The sequence below is a fragment of the Procambarus clarkii genome, chromosome 39 (genome assembly GCF_040958095.1).
Source record: "Procambarus clarkii isolate CNS0578487 chromosome 39, FALCON_Pclarkii_2.0, whole genome shotgun sequence".
NCBI lineage: Eukaryota > Metazoa > Arthropoda > Malacostraca > Decapoda > Cambaridae > Procambarus > Procambarus clarkii.
In genome coordinates, this window is record NC_091188.1 from 18436694 (window position 1) to 18459193 (window position 22500).

Below are 22500 nucleotides of genomic sequence, written 5' to 3' on the forward strand. Positions count from 1 at the left end.
GCTGGCATACCGAAAGGGAAATTATGAACAGATGAGAAGTTTCCTAAGTGAAATACCTTGGAACACAGACCTCAGAGATAAGTCTGTACAGGGTATGATGGACTATGTTACCCAAAAGTGTCAAGAGGCAGTAAACAGGTTCATCCCGGCGCAAAGGGAAAAATCCGAGAAGCAACAGAAGAATCCATGGTATAATAGGGCATGTATGGAAGCGAAGAAACTGAACAAAAGGGCATGTATGGAAGCGAAGAAACTGAACAAAAGGGCATGAAGGAACTTCCGGAATAACAGAACACCAGAAAGCAGAGAGAGATACCAGAGAACCAGGAATGAGTACGTCAGGGTGAGAAGAGAAGCAGAGAAAAGTTTTGAAAATGATATAACAAACAAAGCCAAGACCGAACCAAAGCTACTCCACAGTCTCATCAGAAGGAAAACAACAGTGAAAGAACAGGTATTGAAACTTCGAACAGGCGAGGACAGGTATACAGAGAATGACAGAGAGGTGTGTGAAGAACTCAACAAGAGGTTCCAGGAGGTCTTCACAATAAAACAAGGTGAGGTCACTGTGCTAGGAGAAAGGGAGGTAAACCAGGCGGCCTTGGAAGAGTTCGAAATTACGAGAGAGGAGGTCAAGAGACACCTGCTGGATCTGGATGTTAGAAAGGCTGTTGGTCCAGATGGGATTTCACCATGGATACTGAAAGAGTGTGCAGAGGCACTTTGCTTGCCACTCTCAATGGTGTATAGTAAGTCATCGGAGACGGGAGACCTACCAGAAATATGGAAGACGGCGAATGTGGTCCCAATATACAAAAAGGGCGACAGGCAAGAGGCACTGAACTACAGGCCAGTGTCCTTGACTTGTATACCATGCAAAGTGATGGAGAAGATCGTGAGAAAAGACCTGGTTACACATCTGGAGAGAAGGGACTTCGTGACAAATCGCCAACATGGGTTCAGGGAGGGTAAATCTTGCCTTACAGGCTTGATAGAATTCTACGATCAGGTGACAAAGATTAAGCAAGAAAGAGAGGGCTGGGCGGACTGCATTTTCTTGGATTGTCGGAAAGCCTTTGACACAGTACCGCATAAGAGGCTGGTACATAAGCTGGAGAGACAGGCAGGTGTAGCTGGTAAGGTGCTCCAGAGGATAAGGGAGTATCTAAGCAATAGGAAGCAGAGAGTTACGGTGAGGGGTGAGACCTCCGATTGGCGTGAAGTCACCAGTGGAGTCCCACAGGGCTCTGTACTCAGTCCTATCTTGTTTCTGATATATGTAAATGATCTCCCAGAGGGTATCGATTCATTTCTCTCAATGTTTGCGGACGATGCTAAAATTATGAGAAGGATTAAAACAGAAGAGGACTGTTTGAGGCTTCAAGAAGACCTAGACAAGCTGAAGGAATGGTCGAACAAATGGTTGTTAGAGTTTAACCCAACCAAATGTAATGTAATGAAGATAGGTGTAGGGAGCAGGAGGCCAGATACAAGGTATCATCTGGGAGAGGAAATTCTTCAGGAGTCAGAGAAGGAAAAAGACTTGGGGGTTGATATCACGCCAGACCTGTCTCCTGCAGCACATATCAAGCGGATAACATCAGCGGCATATGCCAGGCTGGCCAACATACGAACGGCATTCAGAAACTTGTGTAAAGAATCATTCAGAACTTTGTATACCACATATGTCAGGCCAATCCTGGAGTATGCAGCCCCAGCATGGAGTCCATATCTAGTCAAGGATAAGACTAAACTGGAAAAGGTTCAAAGGTTTGCCACCTGACTAGTACCTGAGCTGAGAGGTATGAGCTACGAGGAGAGACTACGGGAATTAAACCTCACTTCGCTGGAAGGCAGAAGAGTTAAGGGGGATATGATCACCACATTCAAGATTCTGATAGGAATTGATAGGGTTGATAAAGACAGTCTATTTAACACAAGGGGAACACGCACAAGGGGACACAGGTGGAAACTGAGTGCCCAAATGAGCCACAGAGATATTAGAAAGAACTTTTTTAGTGTCAGAGTGGTTGACAAATGGAATGCATTAGGAAGTGATGTGGTGGAGGCTGACTCCATACACAGTTTCAAGTGTAGATATGATAGAGCCCGATAGGCTCAGGAATCTGTACACCTGTTGATTGACGGTTGAGAGGCGGGACCAAAGAGCCAGAGCTCAACCCCCGCAATCACAACTAGGTGAGTACACACACACACACACACTCGAGTCAGAGGGCTGTATGAACGCGTACGTTATGAACAGTTTTTAAGCCAACCCTTTTAGGAGCAGTTCTGACTCATGTCCTTGCATATTACTCACAGAGAAACCCTGAATGATTGGATTGTTTGCTCATGTTTGTTGTACTCGATGTGGAAGCTTGAGTATGACTTATACTTTTGTATGTATATTGGAAGATCCTCACTGCTCGCCTTTTTTTACTGCATGTAATACTAGAATGAACTGGTTTGAATAAGAGTTTATGCGCTTTTACTCTGATGTTTAGTAACGTGTCTATTGTACGCAAGCTTTTGCATACACTCATTGCAAACAACGCTCTTTAGCAAAGGTAAAGTTAAAATAAAAAGCAAAAGGATCTGATAGCAGTCGGTACAGGAGCACCCTGCTCGTGCAACACCACACAGCCCAACGCTGGTCAAATGTACGGTAAGAGAACAAGTAGTTACCAGACTGGGATCCCTCGTCAACACTAAGTTATTAAGTACATACTAAGAAGAGCTTGTGGGGGATGCGATCGAATGGTGAATCATTTATAAGCGGAGTTAATTTAATTAGTTTTGAAGATGTTGATGTAGTTCAGGTTACCTGTTTATGGGATACTTTAATAAATACTTATTTTGGTGTATTAATTTTGGACATAGATTGCACCTGACACTTATTATATAAAGGGGAAGGGAACTATCAGGACAAAGCACCAAGTCATTACGACTATATATGATTTGGCACTTTGTAAATAAAATAATAATAATGACAAAAAAATTCATTATTACCTTTAAGCTTACATGACAAAAATTTTTTTATATATAGGTAATAAACAAAATTTATACTTTTTTACCTTCAAATGTTTACAAGTTTATGATATGAAACTTGTAAACACTTGAAGGGAAAAAGTATAAATTTTGTTTATTATTACTTAAATATTACCATCTTTTTTGTCATGTAAGCTTAAAAGTAATAATGAGTTTTTTTGTCATTATTATTATTTATTATTATTTTTATTATTATTATTCCAGACTAAAGGCTGGAGCTGTTACCACAACTCCTGGGTGTAACAGGAGTCTGTCCCAGCTCTCATATGTGATAACTCCGGAGTAGAAGCGCTTCCATTACTCACAGTGTAACGCAGGTGAAGAGAAAGGAATTATCAGGAGAAAGTGCGAAGTCTTTACTACTATATAGCACTAGGAAAGGATCAGGATAAGGATTTGGGATGTAACGGGAGGAATGAATGGTGATCAACCACTTGGATGGTCGGGGGATTGAACACCGACCTGCATGAAGCGAGACCGTCGCTCTATAACGTCCAGTTCAGGTGGTTGTAATACAGGCGAGAATGGCAAATGTTATCACGAAGTAGGATTGCAGAAGCGGCGAGGGAGATTGCCTGGTTCAACACACACTTGCTCATTATGTGTATACAGGACATGTGTAAGTTATTCAGAAGAGCATTTCACCTTTGTAAACACACATTAATGGCGCTATGGAAAAAGAAACATCGAACACTGTTTATGTAGGACAGACGTAAATCTGTGTATTTATACATTTATGCTTGTTGGTTAGACTAGCCTTTTAAAAGCACAACAATCACTTTCTGTGGTTGATTGTTCAGTAAGTCACTGAACTATATGTTTAACAGATCTCTAACCCTGTCCATGGAGGACCTTACCTTGACGATACCTTGAGGTGCTTCCGGGGCTTAGCGTCCCCGCGGCCCGGTCGTCGACCAGGCCTCCTGGTTACTGGACTGGTCAGCCAGGCTGTTGGACGCGGCTGCTCGCAGCCTGACGTATGAGTCACAGCCTGGTTGATCAGGTTTTAAATATGATTAGGATAGAAAAAATGAATATATTCTGGTTAGCATTGTAAATGTGTGGCCACATCTGTGGTAGAAAATAAAAAAACTTTGTCAGTGTGTGTGTGGCCGTGGTGACGACGAGGGAGGGTGTGTGGTTCATCTCACACTTTGTCAGTGTGTGTGGCCGTGGTGGCGACGAGGGAGGGTGTGTAGTTCATCTCACACTTTGTCAGTGTGTGTGGCCGTGGAGGATGTGTGAAAGGGTGCCTAGATCACAGCTGATCTTGAGCTCATCTCATCAACACAGCCTCACATATTACACATTAGCTCACTCTAACGCACAAATATCATTGTTGATTTCCGAGGGTTCAAGTTACACATGGATTAATGCAGTCTCGTATTCAACCAGAAGCATTTTTATGTGTCAAATAAAGAAGTGATTACAAGCACTAAATTGTTTTATAATCTCCAGCATTATTGATAACTCGTAATGGTTCTCATTTTGCTAGGTTTGAGAGGACAAATGAAAGAGCGAAAGAAAGAGAGAAGTCCTTAGAGGAAATACATTATTTCCCCGCTTACCTTAAGTCCTTAAGTGTATCGGTCAAGATACCCGAGTTCCCGATTCACTTGGCTTGTGCATCCTAGCGTCAACTGCACAGTATTTCGGTCATGTTTGAATAGCAAAATCCACGAGTTATCTCCTCGCACACTACCCGCCAGTAGTGTGGATCAAGGGCAAGAGAAGCAAATATTTATTGCGTGTTCATCCCGGTGTTCGGGGCAATATTCAATATTACTTTACACAACAGAAGAGATCGTGAAGCTCGTCATAGGGGCACAAAAGCAGTGGTGGAAAAAATAGTGTTTTGCAGACATCACACATTATAAAAATCTTCGAAAAAGTGTCAGAAACCACATGGAGCCAGAGTGATTATATATCATTCAGGCCAACAGGGATTTACAACACAACGTTACTGCCTCTCACAATAGATGGCATGAAAGACAAGCAAAGGTCTCCTATAATATACTCCCACTTCGTGAAAGTTTTTGAACAATATGACCATTGAGTAATTTCTCACGAAATTCGCAACAAAAGGAAAACAAGCAGAGTTGGAAGTGGTATCTTAAATTTGATTTAAATTTGAACAAACAGAACTCAAAGAGTAATAATGAACAAAGTTAAACAACTGGACCTACTCAAGCATTATTTCTCACTCATATCCAACATATTTAAAGACACAATCTGAAGGACCCTCTTAACCTTAACAGATGCCCCTAATACTTTTATTAGAGTCGCAACTATAATAAACACAACAAACAGATCCAAACCAAATCTTACAATGGGGAACAGAAAACAAAACGATATTCATCCACATATACAACACAGTCAACTCATGCTGTTGAAGAAAACAAAATGGTGAAAGATCTCATAGAAATCATGTCGGAAGAAATTATTTTTAAGGAACAAGAAAACGTATCGATCACAACCGCAGGAAAAATTATTGCCTTAATAATAAGAATCTTTCTAAATAGAGATGACAGACCAATATGGTAAATTTTAACACAAATATTATCTAGACTGAAATATTTTTGATCATTAAGAGCCCCCATTCAGAGGAGGAAAATCTCTGACCTGAGAAACATTCAGATAAACTTTACTGCCTAAATTCATTCAATGAAAGTTCTAAATTATTGCGCCACTTGAAAAACAAAGACAAAACAACAACAAAACTTAAATATGACACAATGGAGCGTTGGCTGGAGAGATATATCACAATATAATTCTGGCAAGTGTTGGTGGGAAGGCTTACATATCTGCACACTGAAATAATTTCTTTCGTTACCAGAATGCCCTGCAGAATGCTCAAAATAAACCCATTAAAAAATAAGGCCGCAATGATTATTCTAAGAAACCATTTATTTTAACATTAAGAACCTAAGGCTTCTCAACACTTTCCCTCTAAAAATGGGCCGTAATATCCGGCACCTTTCGACATTCAAGGGGAAACTTGATAACACCTCCAAGGGGTAAATGATCCAACGGGCTGTGATTCCTACGTTAGACTGTGTGAAGCGGAGTTGAAATGCTTGGTTGACCATATCGGCAGTCTATGGCAGAAGGCCTAGTCGGAGGTCGAGCCTCCAGGACATAGATCCTTGACACAACTCAAGGTAACCTCAAGGTAAGATGACCAGATGGACTCTGGGAAGGTGACTACTGCGCTTCTTACAGGCAGTGTGCTCGACCACCAGTTACTCAGCTTGTTGTCAACCATTCCCACACTCCGTCCTCATATCCCAGCTCCATGCTATCATATCTTTCTCAAACCCTATCTTGCCAAACTGGCTTAGCACTCTGGTTATTACCTTCCTTACTGTCTGTTACGTTAGCTGCACATCTCTAGTCTACGCACGGCCCAAGCATCCACTTCTCTCCTTTCCTTAACTCTTGCCTAATATTTATTAGTACAAAAGGTAACTTAAAAGGCAGGAGGGACATAACGTTGCGAGCAGTGGATTAGAGTTGATACTCTGGACTAAACCAAGGCAAGTGGCTGGTTTACAACAATGGATCAGAGTGAAGTCTCCAGACCGCCGTTGTCCCCTGTAACCATTAACGAAAATATCAGTTGCTATTATCAAATTAAATTAAGAAGTTTCGAAAGAGCACATTGGCAAAATATCAAGTACTTCATTGAGAATCCTTGACTTGAATATTCTGGATAAAAGTTTTTATTAAACATCTCAAGAGTTCATCAGTCAGCGCTTAACCACATTAAAAAAGGTATCTGATTTGTTATTTCCTTTCATTTAAAAACCGGAATATTTTTTAGGCTATGTAGAGTAATTTAAAGTGTTAGAATGTTCTATTGACACACAAAAGCTCAGCAGTCAAAAAAGTGAAAATCCCCCCCCCCATCCCCCCACATTCTTACTGAGGGAAAAGGCATCTATTCACCGGGACATGACGCCTAGTTTATAACCTGTTGCTCTTGTTGACATGGGTCGTTAATTTTACACAACCAACCGGAGGCCATAACCATTTTACCGAAGATGATGTCATGACGGAAGACCGTGACGAGGAGCACATTCCTCAGACAACTGACGATCACCACCAGAGCAACACACATGACCCTGGTGACACATGACCCTGGTGACACATGACCCTGGTGACACATGACCCTGGTGACACATGACCCTGGTGACACATGACCCTGGTGACATTAGCTGTCATACATGTTTACCGTCTCCTACCACTGACCTCGCTGCTGCTACCTGTCACAGGTGTTGATCATCTACACCTGTCACAGGTGTCGATCATCTACACCTGTCACAGGTGTTGATCATCTACACCTGTCACAGGTGTCAATCATTTACACCTGTCACTGGTGTCGATTATCTACACCAGCCAAAGGTGTTGATCATCTACACCTGTCACAGGTGTCAATCATCTACACCTGTCACAGGTGTCGGTCATCATACCTGTCACAGGTGTCGATCATCTAGCTACCAATGACCACAGTGGTAGTGTGCGGGCACATATCGTAATCAACTCTTGCAAACGCACACTACAAAATTTCCCTTTTTTTCGGTACAGCTCATTAAATAAAATAATTATTATTAATAATTTAGAGCAAAGATGCTGTGACGGAGAGGAAGTGTCCTACTGGACACTCACCCCAGGAGCTGTCTCACTCATCTTTGTGACCGCTCGCGCTCCACTATTTATGAAGATCACTACGATTCATCACATAGGGATTATTTAAAAAAAATGTAAATTAAACATGCAAAATTGACTTCCCATGTGTATGAAATATTCTTGGTGGTTAATGTAGTCCCATTGTGTGTCTATACAATTAGCAGTATATTGTATTATTTTTGCCTCGCTCACCGTCCTGCCCTCTTGCCCTTGTATATATTCGTCCATCTACCTCTTTACCCAATATTTAATTCCTCTGCTTTCCATTGATATGGCCTTTAACTACCGTCTTGTCCGCTTATGACACCGCACCCCCGTCATACTGTCACTCGGCCCTCTTTGTGAATCACGGAAAACCTCATTTGAGAGTCACAATCACCCAAATCTATTATGAGGGACTCACAGGGAATATCATGTATATAATGAGGTTGATGGTAGGTATTATCTGAAGTTATTTGTATTATATTGGTCAAAATGGAAGACCCTGGAGGAGCTCTGACGTCAAATCCGTCGTGAATATTTTAAGGATTACGTGATCTGGTTTTGATGTGTTTCAATAGTTTTGATGATATTTTGACTGTGATGTAATGCAACAGCGACGAGGTCCGTGATTGACCCAATGAATACCATGGCTGTCTGACGTCTAGGGGTGAGGATGCTCGACCACTGGTTCTGGGCCCAACTGAGATTTCAGTTCATTTGTAACCCCTACTTTCCGAACCAAACCTAAATGATTCGAGCAGAGGCGATCTTAGGTAAAGCAGGAACACCATATGACCCACTCTTACACACAGCCGATCTGACTTATCTTGAGGTTATCTTGAGATGATTTCGGGGCTTTTTAGTGTCCCCGCGGCCCGGTCCTCGACTAAGCCTCCACCCCCAGGAAGCAGCCCGTGACAGCTGACTAACACCCAGGTACCTATTTTACTGCTAGGTAACAGGGGCGTAGGGTGAAAGAAACTCTGTCCATTGTTTCTCGCCGCCGCCTGGGATCGAACCCAGGACTAAAGGATCACAAGTCCAGCGTGCTGTCCGCTCGGCCGAGCGGCTCCCTTGTCCAAAGTCTCCAAAGTCTGCAGACAGACTTTGGTACAATACTGGCAGAAATTGGAAGGAATACATTGGCGACTTGACTTGGCGACTAGAGTTACTGCTTGTGTGACAGTAATCGATTTGAGAACGTTTGCGATCTATTTCTAGAATCCACATCTAAAACGGCTCAAATTACACATGAAAACTGTCACAGACATGCAGAAACGCTTGTTCTGATCCTGCGGAAACTCATCTGCAATCAACGGCAATGAAAACTAAGAAAACATGTTGCAGTTGTATATGAAATAAGAAAAGTTGCATGTGCCGTAGTTCTAAGGGCCCGAGTTTGAGTCCCCGTCGAGGTAGAAACAAATAGGCAGAGTTTCTTTCACATGAAGCTCCTGTTATCCTAGCAATAAATAGGTATCTGAGAGATAGGCAGCTGCCTCGGGCTGCATCCTGAGCCTATGTGTGTGTGTGTTTCACCTAGTTGTACTCACCTAGTTGTGTTTGCGGGGGTTGAGCTCTGGCTCTTTGGTCCCGCGTTTCAACCGTCAATCAACAGGTGTACAGATTCCTGAGCCTATTGGGCTCTATCATATCAACATTTGAAACTGTGTATGGAGTCAGCCTCCACCACATCACTTCCTAATGCATTCCATTTGTCAACCACCCTGACACTAAAAAAGTTCTTTCTAATATCTCTGTGGCTCATTTGGGCACTCTGCATGACAGCTTAATCCTGTGTGTGTGTGTGTGTGTGTGTGTGTGTGTGTGTGTGTGTGTGTGTGTGTGTGTGTGTGTGTGTTTGTGTGTTTGTGTGTTTGTGTGTGTGTGTGTGTTAGAGAGAAATGTAGATAGAAGAAATAGATCGGAAGTCAATACATTTGACAACCAACGATTAGAAAAACGAGGTTCAAGATCTAACAGCTTAATCCTGCAGACACAGATGTAAATACGCAGAAAGGAGAACAAACTAGTATAAGAGTGCTGACGGAGAGTCACACAGCCTCCCAGAACACTCCTCAGTAACACTGGTGTCCGGCCAGTCGTCATGACTACCAAATGTTGAACGTAATTTCACGTTGATGTTCACCTATAATTAACTTATAAAATATTCCGTAAAATTATGTGAGGAAAAGTAATATTAAGAACACAATGAAATATCGTTGAATAATACACGTGAATGAAAAGGAACGGCACAATTTAGATACAATTATTATTAGGAAACAAAAAAATATGTTCTACCTACTAGCTCTATAGCCCTACTATTTTCTCTACATTTGACCCATTTATATTATATTTAGTTAACCTATACAACAAAAAATTTCATTTATTAGGACACCCGAGTCGAGTAATTACCGCCGTATTCCAGGATCAAGTATAAATTTCCAAACACTCAGCGCTAATTAAGAACGGCTACTGAAAGAGACACTCTACATTCGTCTCGTCAGAAGATTCTCTCACTGTGATGCTGAGGAGCCACTAAGAAACGTAGGGAAATGAAGAGAAAATAAGGCCATAAAAAAGAGTGGAAGAGAAAATAAAGGCCATACAAACTAGAAAGAATAGTGAGAAGAGGGGAGAGAGAAATGAAAGAGAAAAGGGAAAGGGGAAAAAAAATCTTCATAAAAAAGAAAGATTTCAAAATACAGCGAGAGATGAAGATAATTTGAAACGAAGGCATTAAATGGGCGAAAAAATGAAAAAAAAAGTATACAACAGTGAAAAATGTGTGAAGAGAGAGTGTGACGTACAGAGAGAGAGAGAGAGAGAGAGAGAGAGAGAGAGAGAGAGAGAGAGAGAGAGAGAGAGAGAGAGAGAGAGAGAGAGAGAGAGAGAGAGAGAGAGAGAGAGAGAACCTCTGGTGACATAATCCCCCTACCAAACGGAGGAGATGGAACTGTGGCAACCAGTAAGCAGGAACAGGGCTGACCTATTGTCATATCATTTTGCCCCAAGGACATGGTCCCAGATCTAAAGCGAAAACATCCAAAGCTTGATCCAGTGTGAAAGGCATCGGTAAAAGCTTCTTCCCCTGGGTAGACTGTGGCGAATTAAACATGTGGCAGAGAAAAAGCAGACAAAGACCATTACAAAACTGCATGACACTGAACTGCACGACAAATTGCCTTTAAAATATGTTCATGTGTGCGTTTGTTAGTCCATGAGTACGTGCGTAGGAATCTTGAGGTATTATTCGCTGTAGCTTCTAATGGTCTATTATCCCTCAAGCGTACGTTATCACCCCAGCATCTGTGACTGTACTATCACTACAGCGCTCGTGAGGCTCTTTATAACTCCAGCGGATGAACAGCGTTGCTTATTTAAGAGTAAAACAATATCCACCCTAAAATCAGTACGTGTTTATTATCTTTTTAACTCTTATATGGTAAAAGGAGAGGACAGATTTCTGAAGGGTTGACAATATTATTAAATATTTTGTCAGGATTTTTTGTATAAAATTTGATGATCTTTTGAATGCTCAAGCAAATTAAAAGCTTTCAGAACCTTCCTAGGGTGCCTTTAGATAGTACTTCTTGCATGCGACAATCTTCTGTAGACAACAAATTAAAGAATTTTGCAGCACCTTAAGTTTAAATGGTTTGGACGTTGAGAAGATTAGTTTTGGTACAGAGTTTCATCTTGTACTTTCTAACTTTACCAAGGAAGTGTTGGTAACGTCTAGGGCTACCTTCCTACCTTCACAGTCTCCTTCTGTCTCTCTTATTCCTCTCATCCTCTTGCCTTGCTCACTTCCTACTTTCCTCCTAATTCTCCACATAGCTACCGCTCACTCATCATCGCTACCTCTCTTTCTTCCTTCCTCGCTACCTCTCTTTCTTCCTTCCTCGCTTCCTCTCTCTATTACTTATTTTTTTCCCCGCTAACTCCCTCATCTCTTCCTCGTTGTTTCTCATTTCTCTGTCATGCTCCCTCCCTTCGTCACTTTCCTTATAATCTGTACCATCTTCTTCTCTTCCTATCTACGTCCCTCCTTCGCTCCTCTCTCTTCCTTGTTGCCTCCTGTCTTCCTCGCTACTTTCCGCCTTTTTTTGTGTTACGTTAAAAGCGAGGAGCAGTCTGAAATAATGGAAAGAAGGGGGTAGAGGAGGAAAGAGGGAGGAGAGAGGGTGGAAAGAAGGGAGAGGGGTGATGGGGTGTAGGAGACAAACATAGACCCTGGCAACCCCGGGTTCCCCCCTATATAAAGAAATAAATGTAAATGTATGTCTGTTTAATGTTGGGGGTTGAAAGGGGAAATTAGGGAGATGGGTAGTAAGAGGCGAGGGAGGAGGAAGGGATAGAAGAAGAGAAGAGGGGATGGGTGGAAAACTGGAGTAAAAGGAGAGAGGAGTGTAGTGTTGATGAGTGAAAAAGGGGAAAGGGGTGGAATGGGAGATTTTAGGAGAGAAAGACTATCCAGGGAACGGCTGGGTACCCCTCCAGTGTGTATTCACCTAGTTGTTCTTGCGGGGGGGGGGGGGGTTAATCTCTGCTCTATCGGCCCGCCTCTCAACTGTCAGTCAACTGTTACTAACTACTAACTATATTTTTCCACACATACACACAAACCCAGGAAGCACCCTGTAACAGCTGTCCAACTCCCAGGTACCTATTTGCTGCTAGGTGAACAGTGGGATCAGGGTAAAAGAAACTCTGCCCATTTTGTTTCTACCTTTACCGGGGATCGAACCCGGCCCCTAGGAATACGAGTCATATATATATATATATATATATATATATATATATATATTGTGACGATAATCTCCTTCAAGAGATTGAGCCTGCTCTTCCCTCCACAATTACGTCGTTGTGGTTATATAAAACTACTATGGAAGAAATGTCCAACAACGACAACAACACCAGCAAGGCTTGCCAGAGCGCAAAACGTTGCAGCCAGAGACACCTGTTCAGACTCAAACCGCCAAACTACTCGTTGATCGCTACCGGCCCCGCTGATTGGTCGCCGGTCTGGCTGCACCTGCACTCGCCCCCCCATACTACTTGATGTCTGGGGTCGCCACGACCTCAGACCTCAGAATGTTCAGTGCTTTCGTAGTTATCACTCCTCCCGGCTAGACGTTAGCGTGTACTGAGAGAGGTGATAGCTTAAAGCCAATATTCCAGCACCTCCCATTTACTTTTGTGTTGCACTTCTTGTTATTTTATCTTACCGTAACTTTTCATTGTGTCATTTAATTATTCTTATTATTTTGATTGATTGATTTTATTATAAGAATTTGTTTGTCCATTTTTTCATGTTTTGATTTATTTAACGTAATTAAAATTTCATTGTTAAAGATTACTTGTGTTTTGTGTGTCTTCTCCTTACCTTACCACAGACGAAGTTCCAGTTTTTCTATTTTTTTTTATAACTATGTGACGAGGCCATACCCCTAGCCTTAAACAGCCGAACACCAACGCGTTACCGTCACAATATATATATATATATATATATATATATATATATATATATATATATATATATATATATATATATATATATTTATATATATCACTCACAGGGCTCCTCATCATTTCAATCACTTCCAGGGCTCATCACCTGTATTCCTTTTCCAAGGCTCCATATCCCAACTCTCATTCCTAGGACTCCACAACCAATCTCACACCTCTAGTCTAACTCCCAGGGATCTAATACCCTACTCTCTCTCCTACTGCTCCTCACCACCGCTCTCATTTCCAGGGCTCCATTCCCATACTCTCACTCCCAGGGCTCCACTCTCATACTCTCACTCCCAGGGCTCCCCTCCCATACTCTCACTCCTAGGGCTCCACCCCCATACTCTCACTCCCAGGGCTCCACCCCCATACTCTCACTCCCAGGGCTCCCCTCCCATACTCTCACTCCTAGGGCTCCACCCCCATACTCTCACTCCCAGGGCTCCACCCCCATACTCTCACTCCCAGGGCTCCACCCCCATACTCTCACTCCCAGGGCTCCCCTCCCATACTCTCACTCCTAGGGCTCCACCCCCATACTCTCACTCCCAGGGCTCCACTCCCATACTCTCACTACCAGGGCTCCACTCCCAAACTCTTTCTCCCAGGGCTCCACTCCCATACTCTCACTACCAGGGCTCCACTCCCATACTTTCACTCTCAGGGCTTCACTCTCACTCCCATACTTTCACTCTCAGGGCTCCACTCCCATACTCTCACTCCCAAGGTTCCACTCGCATACATTCACTCCTAGGGCTTCACTCTCACTCCCAGGGCTTCACTCCCATACTCTCACTCCCAGGGCTCCACTCCCATACACTCACTCCCAGGGCTCCACTCTCACTCCCAGGGCTCCACTCTCACCCCCAGAGCTCCACTCCAATACTCTCACTCCCAGGGCTCCACTCCCATACTCTCACACCCAGGGTTACTAACGCTCTTGGTAACTATAATAAAAATAAAAATAGTTTATAAAAAAAATTTTCCTCTTGCTACTAAATTAATTTAGAAAGAACCAAACACATGTCTGAGCAATAAGTCATTTCATGGGTTCTTTAAGCAACTACAAATTCCTGTTTCACACTACGCTTTATCTTAACATGTTTTATTCACGTCCTTAACTGTTTTCCCACAGGAGTACACCAAGGCAGGCGCCGTCCAGACCACCTCAGATACACTTCATACGCCAGCCAACACAGCGGTTCGTACTGCTGGTGGAAGACACAGCGGTCATGAACGTGCAGGTAGGTCTAGGGGGCTGTTAAGACGGTAATGATGCTCTTATGGACACTAACTCTGACGACGTTAAAGGGCCTAATACTCACGTTAGAGTTTCGCCAAGTTTATTGGGGGGAGGTACGAGACAGAGAGGGGGAGAGAGAGAGAGAGAGAGAGAGACTGACAGTCATATTGAAAACAGAAATTGAAAACTCGCAGTTTGATTTTTTGTGGGGGTTACTTTTATGGAATAGTTAACGTATTTCGATGAAAAACTTCAGAACTGGATAAATAACGTAAGGAGAATGTTCTTTCCTCTTCCTCTACTACCCTCTTTTTACACACACTTCAAGGAAATTAATTCAATAATAGCACGAGTTATTTACTTCTCTACACTCATGTTTGCGCCTGACATTTCAGATAAAAGAGAGTTTTTTTGAGTCCGGCACTGTGCCAGGATTTTTTTCATTAATACATTAGGTACATCTGCATTTGAGAAGCTACACTAGACTATATGAAGGGGGAATACAGTGTGTCAAAAAGCTAGCTACGTGATGCTAAAAAATTCCCATCACACAGGATGGTTAATCATACAGAGGCATGTGATAAGTAGTCTGCACTGGCAGACTCTAGGTTCGTTATGAGGATATCATGAACACAAAAGTTAATAAGGTAGCATTGATACTAAAATCCCCAGCTCGCAGGATAGTTAGTCATACGGGGCCATATGTTCAGTAGCTTGCACTGGCAAATTTTGGGTACACAATGGGGATATCTTCAAGAACACGAGAGTGAATAAAGTAATTGCAAAGCTCCAGGTACCTCATGCCAACTAGTCTGAAAGGTCTAATAACCAGGCATTCAGTGGTGTAGTCTGGGAGATCATGTTGCAGTTCCTGTTCACAGAATTTGCACCTAGAGTACTCAGGATTGGGAGATCCGTCACCTGTAGCCACCTGCCACAGGAAACGGTAACCCAATCTGATCCTGGCAACCACTATGTCGCACAGTCTGGTGGACGTTTTGTGCTGCCCATAGATATAGGTTTCAGATCTGAACAAATCATAGTTTTTTATACTAGTGCTTTCAGGTCTTTGGACGTCAGTAATTTCTTTCCTTTCAGACCTGAGTGTTTGGACCAATTTAGTTTTGACAGCAGAGATGAGAATACCTAGATCTAATTCAACTTCATCTTTGTTACACGCTAATTTGGCTGCAATGTCTGTCTCATTATGATGGGTTACATTTATTTGTGATGGTATCCATACAAAGGATATTCGAGAGCCTTTGCTCTTTGCAGCGATTAGGTCCTTTATAATTGGTACTATGAGGTTCTTACTGTCGATCTTCAGGAGAAGTTTTCGATTGCTTTGAAGAGCAGATTTTGAATCACAAAATATTGTTCCTCCTCCAATGTTTTTTAATGTACTGGTGGTAGATAGTTGTAATGCCGCTAGTTCTGCTTGTGTGGAGGTCAGCCAGTTGATTAACCTAACACTGACCGTCTTTGTGTAAATATTATTTTTATAAAACCTACATGTTGCTGCAGTCCGTCCAGTAGAAGATTGGACTGAGCCGTCGGTGTAGACACAGTGCTCGTGAGATCATAAATTCTCGATGGAGGAGGCAATTGTTTCGAGTGTGACAGCTTTGAGAAGAGCAAGATTCTCATTATCTTTCTTGGTGACATGTTTGTATGATACTTAAATGGTGGGGTACAGATAGAGAGGAATATGAGAGACAGGTAGATTGCACTTAAAAGAAATGTTAAGTTTAATGAGATTGTAGGCATTGATTCGCCAGTTAATTCTACGAATGAAAGTAATCGAGTTACATTTTAAGAGATCAACATAAAATGGTTATGGTATATTATATAACTATTGTCTATATTTGGAAAATATTTATACTGATGTTTCATACAAGGTCTGTATTTTATTTTCAAACCCCTTTATCCTACTGTTTGAATCATAAATGTAGCCTTGTAATGCAAACTAACTCTTTGTTGGTAATATTTTCACACACATGATTTGGAATATTTGCTGGTCTGGATTTAACACTTCAAATTGATGTTTAAGTACGTTTACTGAGACAATAAAATACATCTCAAAGGGATAGAGTAGCTTAGGCTATTTCTACACCCCCCCCCCCTCCCCCATACTTAAATTAACACTGCCTTGGCAGGCGCCCCCAGCACATCCCAAGGTCAGCCAAGCGTTTCCCATCAGCACGCACCTACACTAAAATATTTATACTCTTTTCAGTTTTCTCACCGCAATTTTCGTGTTACGTCGCTCATTTTGGTATCAATTTGTTCGCAATAGAAGGCTCTAGAGGGATATATGCATGTCAGGGAAAATGGAGGTACAACTTTACCAATACTATAGGAATAAATTACATTGTTACGTGGAAAAAAACGTTTTTTCCTCATTATATATACTTGTTATTTGTTCTCCCACATTATTTGTTACACTATTTCATTCGTTTTTGTCTTGCTTCCTTCACATAAGTGTTTGTACCACAATATCATATGTATAAAAAATTAATAAACATGTCTGTCCTTTCTGCCCAATGATGTTTGTAGAGCATGAGTTGAGCATTAGGTTGTACTACTCCACCTGCTCCAGGAAAATGTTTCCTGAAGTTTCTCATCCCATGTTTCATAGGTGGAGTGGATGGTAGGTAAGCATTACAGCTTATCCACCCAGTATGTCCTCTTGTGATGGTACAAACCAGAGCATGGTGCAGGACACAGTGCCACACCACACCACTTGCACTTATACCTGCTGTTCTTCCTTTTACCAGATTTGTAGCAGACACGACGCTTCAGATCTTTCTCGATGTGCATTAGGGAATGGTTCTATTTTCTGTTCAGACGTTCGAGTTTATCCTCAATAGGAGGTCTTCTCCTAGCAGCAGCAGCATCACTAGGAGTAGTCTGAACCTCGTCTCCTCAGTCAGATGATGATTCTTCATTTCAAGGTGAAGAAGGGAAGAGTGGCCGCCTCACCTGATGATCCGGGAGCTGCAACATTGCCTCCAGTAGATCTGCTCTCCTCATCATGTACGTCACCAGCATGTATGTTGTTGTCATTTTGGAGAGACCAATTCTTATACTCAAAGTTCAACAGCGATCACTTTATTACTTCGTGGAGCTGGAGCAATGAGAGTTTGCTTCATCGTGTTTCTTTCCCTGCTTTCGTCATGGATTGGCTCTGTTCTTGATCACTATCCATCTTGGAATAAACGTAGAGTGTTTATAAAGGCACCAACCAATATAGCTGAGGAAAAATAACCAGAACGGGCACACGTTTTTATGCCACAGCGGCCTCTAAATAAATAACAATGGTCCTACTACTTGGGTGGCGGTGCCGTGATGCCAAATGGGGCATCACAGAAAATGGAAAGACGTTGGGACACTTTTTAAAAAATAATAGGAAAAAAAATTATTAAAATTTTAATTTTGGGTGCAGCGTGCATCCTCACACACGTGAGTATATTCATATATGGACGCCTTACGCATTATCAGTCAGGCAAAAGTTGTAAAATCGCCATCGGTAGGTCAGGTGGAATCATATCGGTTCGAAGCTTAAGAAAGGGTGAGAGAAATATTGATACTGGACTCATTTTCTTGCATTCTAAGAACGCTCTGTGCTACTGCACAGGCTTGTACTTTATTTTGTAATTACTATTTCGTGTTCTTGAGTGTTTACTAATTGTATTTGTCTTGTTTTTGTTGTTATTATGTGTAATTGTCTACCGATCTTCGTCACTTTCAAAATTCAAGGGCAGAACTGCAGATTATTTTCATGATGCGGTCTAGGTAATACTTCCTAGTCAGTACTGTTTATAGGGTCTTTGATTCTATATTCCCAATTATGATGTGATTAGAGGGAATGATGCCATAGCCGTTTTTTTTTTTTTTAGAAAAATCATCTTCATTCCGTCACAGTATTTAGAAAGTAACTGGGGTCGTATAGGGTCAATATTCAGAGAATATGTTAATACGGAGCGTGTGATGTAATTAATAGTTTCAGACGTTAGTTCTTGGGCTTGGCTCTAGATGTTTTGAGGAGTAATTTTTTTATTATTTATCGTATTTCCAAGATATTTAAAACCATCGTTTCTCAGACACGTTAAGAACAAAGAGCTAGGTTCAGCTCCTGTCCTCCGCCTTAGTTCGTTCGTGTAATTTCGTTATTATTTGCAAAAATTTCTTGAAATTGTAAATATGTTGATTTCAGATGCAGGAAGAAGAAAGGGGCTAGTTGTTGGGTTTGATCTGATATCTTTTGTTTTAGTTCACTCCTGTATTTTCGTTATTATTCATCACAGTTTCATAAAATTTTAAAGATTTACCAGCGAGATGAAGTCAAGGGACTAAACCTAGTTACCAAGTTCCAGCTCCTGTCCACCACCTTAATTTGGTCCTGTAATTTCATTACTACCAACTCCATTTTCTCGAGATTTAAAACAGATGATTTTTGGGCGTATTAAGAAGACAGGGGTTGGTTGTTGGGTTTCAGCTCTTGCCCTCTGCAATAGTTTGCTCTTGTAACTTCGTTACTATCGTATTTTTAAGAGAATTTAAACAAAGTAATTTCAGACGTAGTAAGAAGAAAGAGGAAGGTGTTTCGCTGTAGCTTCTGTCCTTCGTCTTCGTTTGCTCCTGCAATTTATTTATTTATTTATTTAAATATACAAGAGTTCTTACATTCTTGTACAGCCATTAGCACGCATAGTGTTTCAAGCAGGTCCTTCAACCTAATATTCCTCGGAATATGACTCGCCAAATTATTTAACAACCAGGTATCCACTTTACTGTTAGGTAAACAGAGGCTACAGTTAAGGATCTGTTTACAGTCAATCCTCCCTGGTCAGACTACGAATCCAGGCCAAAGCGCTCACGAAACGCTAGGCGAGCATCATTCCACTATGCCACGGGGACTGTTAACTCGTGTTAACAGTCGTTACTATAAATTTTGTTATTATTGGCTAAATTTTCATGAGAATTAAAATATAGTTATTTTAGATGCAGTAAGGAGAAAAGAGCTAGTTACCTGGTTTCAGGTCTTGTTCACCCCCTTAGTACACTCTAGTAATTCCATTAATATACATTCAATTAAAATATAGTTTTAACAGAGATACTTCAGAATGTAATATTATCAACCATATTATACCTGCCAGCAATATACAAGTAAAGTTTAAGTACACACTAATGGGAGTCCAATTAGGTAAGTACCCATGCTCCACTGCATCCACCTTTTCCACTCCCCCCTCTCCCCTTCACTCACTCCAACAATACTCCTTTGCAACAGAGAGTCCACCACCCACACACACCCCTCCCCTCTCCCACTCAGAGAATCCGCCATCCACTCCTCACTGCTCCTCCACTCGCTTCCGCACTCCGTCCACGTGCAAGTGCATTATCTCCACCAGACTCCCCGCTCCCACTCCTTCATCCTCACACCCTCTACACACCTCTACACCCCCTTCCCTCACCACCTCCGCGCTCCACCTTCGTGTGCTCGCCCCTCGCGTGAACTCTGAAAACAGTTATTACTTCGCCTCACTCAACATCTTACCACTAATATTGTTATCTGCTTTACATATAGTTACCTTTACCAGTTCATCCTCTTCGAATTTGCAACTCAACTAGTTTACTTAGGTGTTTATGTATATAGATACGAGAAGATTTTATTGTATTTCAAGTTTAGGGCATCCTAGGTCTCTAAGAGATAAATTAAGACAGAAAAACAAATTAGTTACTCCACTTAAGCGTATTTTCTCCACTTTTCTCCATATTTCGTTACTCCACTTTTCACTTTTTCAGTTCACTTTCAGTCAACTTTCAAGCATCTCAGTTATGGTACAATCTTACCAACGCATATAACATCTCACATCTATCAAGTAATGATAGATGTGAACGATGTTCATAATGTATTTTCTTTACGACATGGAACAGTAATGTTACATACGGAAGATGTGCTAGTTTGTTACGACAAGAATCCTTATGTTAAATGTAATGTTATGAACATAACAGTTACGTTATAAATGTTATGAAAAAGGTACCTCAGACTAGTTTCCTACTGCATGGTGCATATCGTGTAACATGAGCAAGTTTACCATCGACCAGTTACTTATTGAACAATAGAACGATGATTGTGCGAAAGATTATGTTGTGTGTGAGAGAGAGTTGTCTTAGGAAGATATGTACAGTAACGTAGAAAGTTGTATAGAGACAGTACTGTAAGTTTACTCATACTACATAAGAGTTTAACTAATTACTGCATAAACAAGTTGCATTACGGAGATATGTCTTACCTAAAGTTTGTCTTAGTTAAGATGTGTTTTGAAAAGATTTATCTTAATACAATTAAGATGTATGAAGTGATGTCTTAGCATCTCAGAGTGTAACTTTTGATGCTTAAAGATATCTCGGAAACTCCCATTGTTACATAAAGATGTCTCAGAGAGCTTTTGCTTGCAATTACATGCACAATTTCTTGTATAAAATGATTGATGGTTTAAAATTCTGAAATATCTATGTTTAAACTTTATTTAAATTGAATATATATTAACGAAACTACAGGCACGAACTAAGAGGGTGGACTAGAGCTCAAACCAGTTACTTAAGTCTTTTCTTCTTACTATGCATATAATAACTATATATCAAATCTAATGAAAATTGACCTAATAGTAACAAAATTACAAGAGCAAGTTTCGGCAGACGACTGGACCTACAACCTCATATCTAGCTATTTTTTTCATTCTACGTCTGAAATAACTATATTTTAATTCTCATGAAAATACAATGACTAGTTAATAAAATACTAGAGTGAATTAAGGCAGAGAAGAAGAGCTGAAATCCAACAATTAGACACTTTTTTCTATGTCTATAATAAATATTTAATAAATAATGAGCTAATAATAAATATATAAAATATAAATGAGCTAATAATAACGAAATTACATGAACAAAGTAAAGCGGAGGACGGGAGCTGAAACCTGATAATTAGTTCTTTTCTTCGTTTGCGTCTGGAATACAAAGGCTTTAAATCTCATCGAAATATGATACATAATTACGAAATTAAACCTATAAACACAAGAACTATTCTTTGACACTGTGCATTACATCTGACACTCCTAATTAACGTGTCCTCCGAAGATGGATCCCTCTCTGACCCCGATTCCACTCTGATAAACCATGACGCCATAGCGATGAGAGTTCCTAAAATAAAAAAAATCATCACTATGGCATCATTCCCACTACTAATGTGTACGACCATAAAGTTTTTCTATTCGTTGCCAACCATTAGTCAGTGGACATGAATTAGATGGTTTTTACAAATTCGTTTTACAAATTTTATTGTAGCTAGAGCAAGTATCCTGAATTTAACTTTCAGCATCTTGGACCACTGTATTTGCCGATTTAATTCCCTCTGTGTATATATAGTTTACGGGTAGTGAGGAGCATTTTTAGTAATATAAAGTGTTCAAGAAATTTATTATTCTGTTAAAATTACTTGTTTCATCATCATTTACATAGATTGACAAAGGTGCCAAAGATCGCCCTTAGACGTAACCCACCTTTTACATTTGATTTGTTGCAAATCCTTGCTTGTAATTGTTATTTACTGTATTTTCCTGTATTTTATTATACAAAAAATAATTTATACAGCACTTTACAAAAAATATTTTGCTGAAAAATTCTACTAACAGAACATGTTGAAATTTTTTAGTACTATTATTTTTTTTAATATTAAGAAAGGAAGGAAGGAGTTATCAGGATAAGTAGCAAGCCATTAAGACTATATAGCACTGGGAAGGAATTAGAATAAGGATTTTGAATGGGATGGGGGAGGGGGAGTAAGGAATGGTGCTCAACCACTTGGACGGTCGGGGATTGAATGCCGAACTGCATGAAGCGAGACCGTCGCTCTATCTACCGTCATTTTGTTAAATAGAGTTGTTTAATGAGAAACTACTCAATAAATATTCGACATTTATTTGTTCAACAGCCATTTCTGGTAAAACTTAATTGAAAGT

The 22500-nt window shown here is 40.9% G+C and overlaps 1 protein-coding gene across 1 annotated transcript in view; it reads left to right on the plus strand.

The window, feature by feature from the left end:
• LOC123760458 (calcium-activated chloride channel regulator 1) overlaps window positions 1-22500 on the plus strand; it is a 156311-nt gene that overhangs the window by 40737 nt on the left and 93074 nt on the right. The window contains exon 5 of the mRNA XM_069338068.1: window positions 14372-14480. Coding sequence (XP_069194169.1) covers window positions 14372-14480 — 109 coding nt within the window. The remainder of the gene's footprint in view (window positions 1-14371; window positions 14481-22500) is intronic.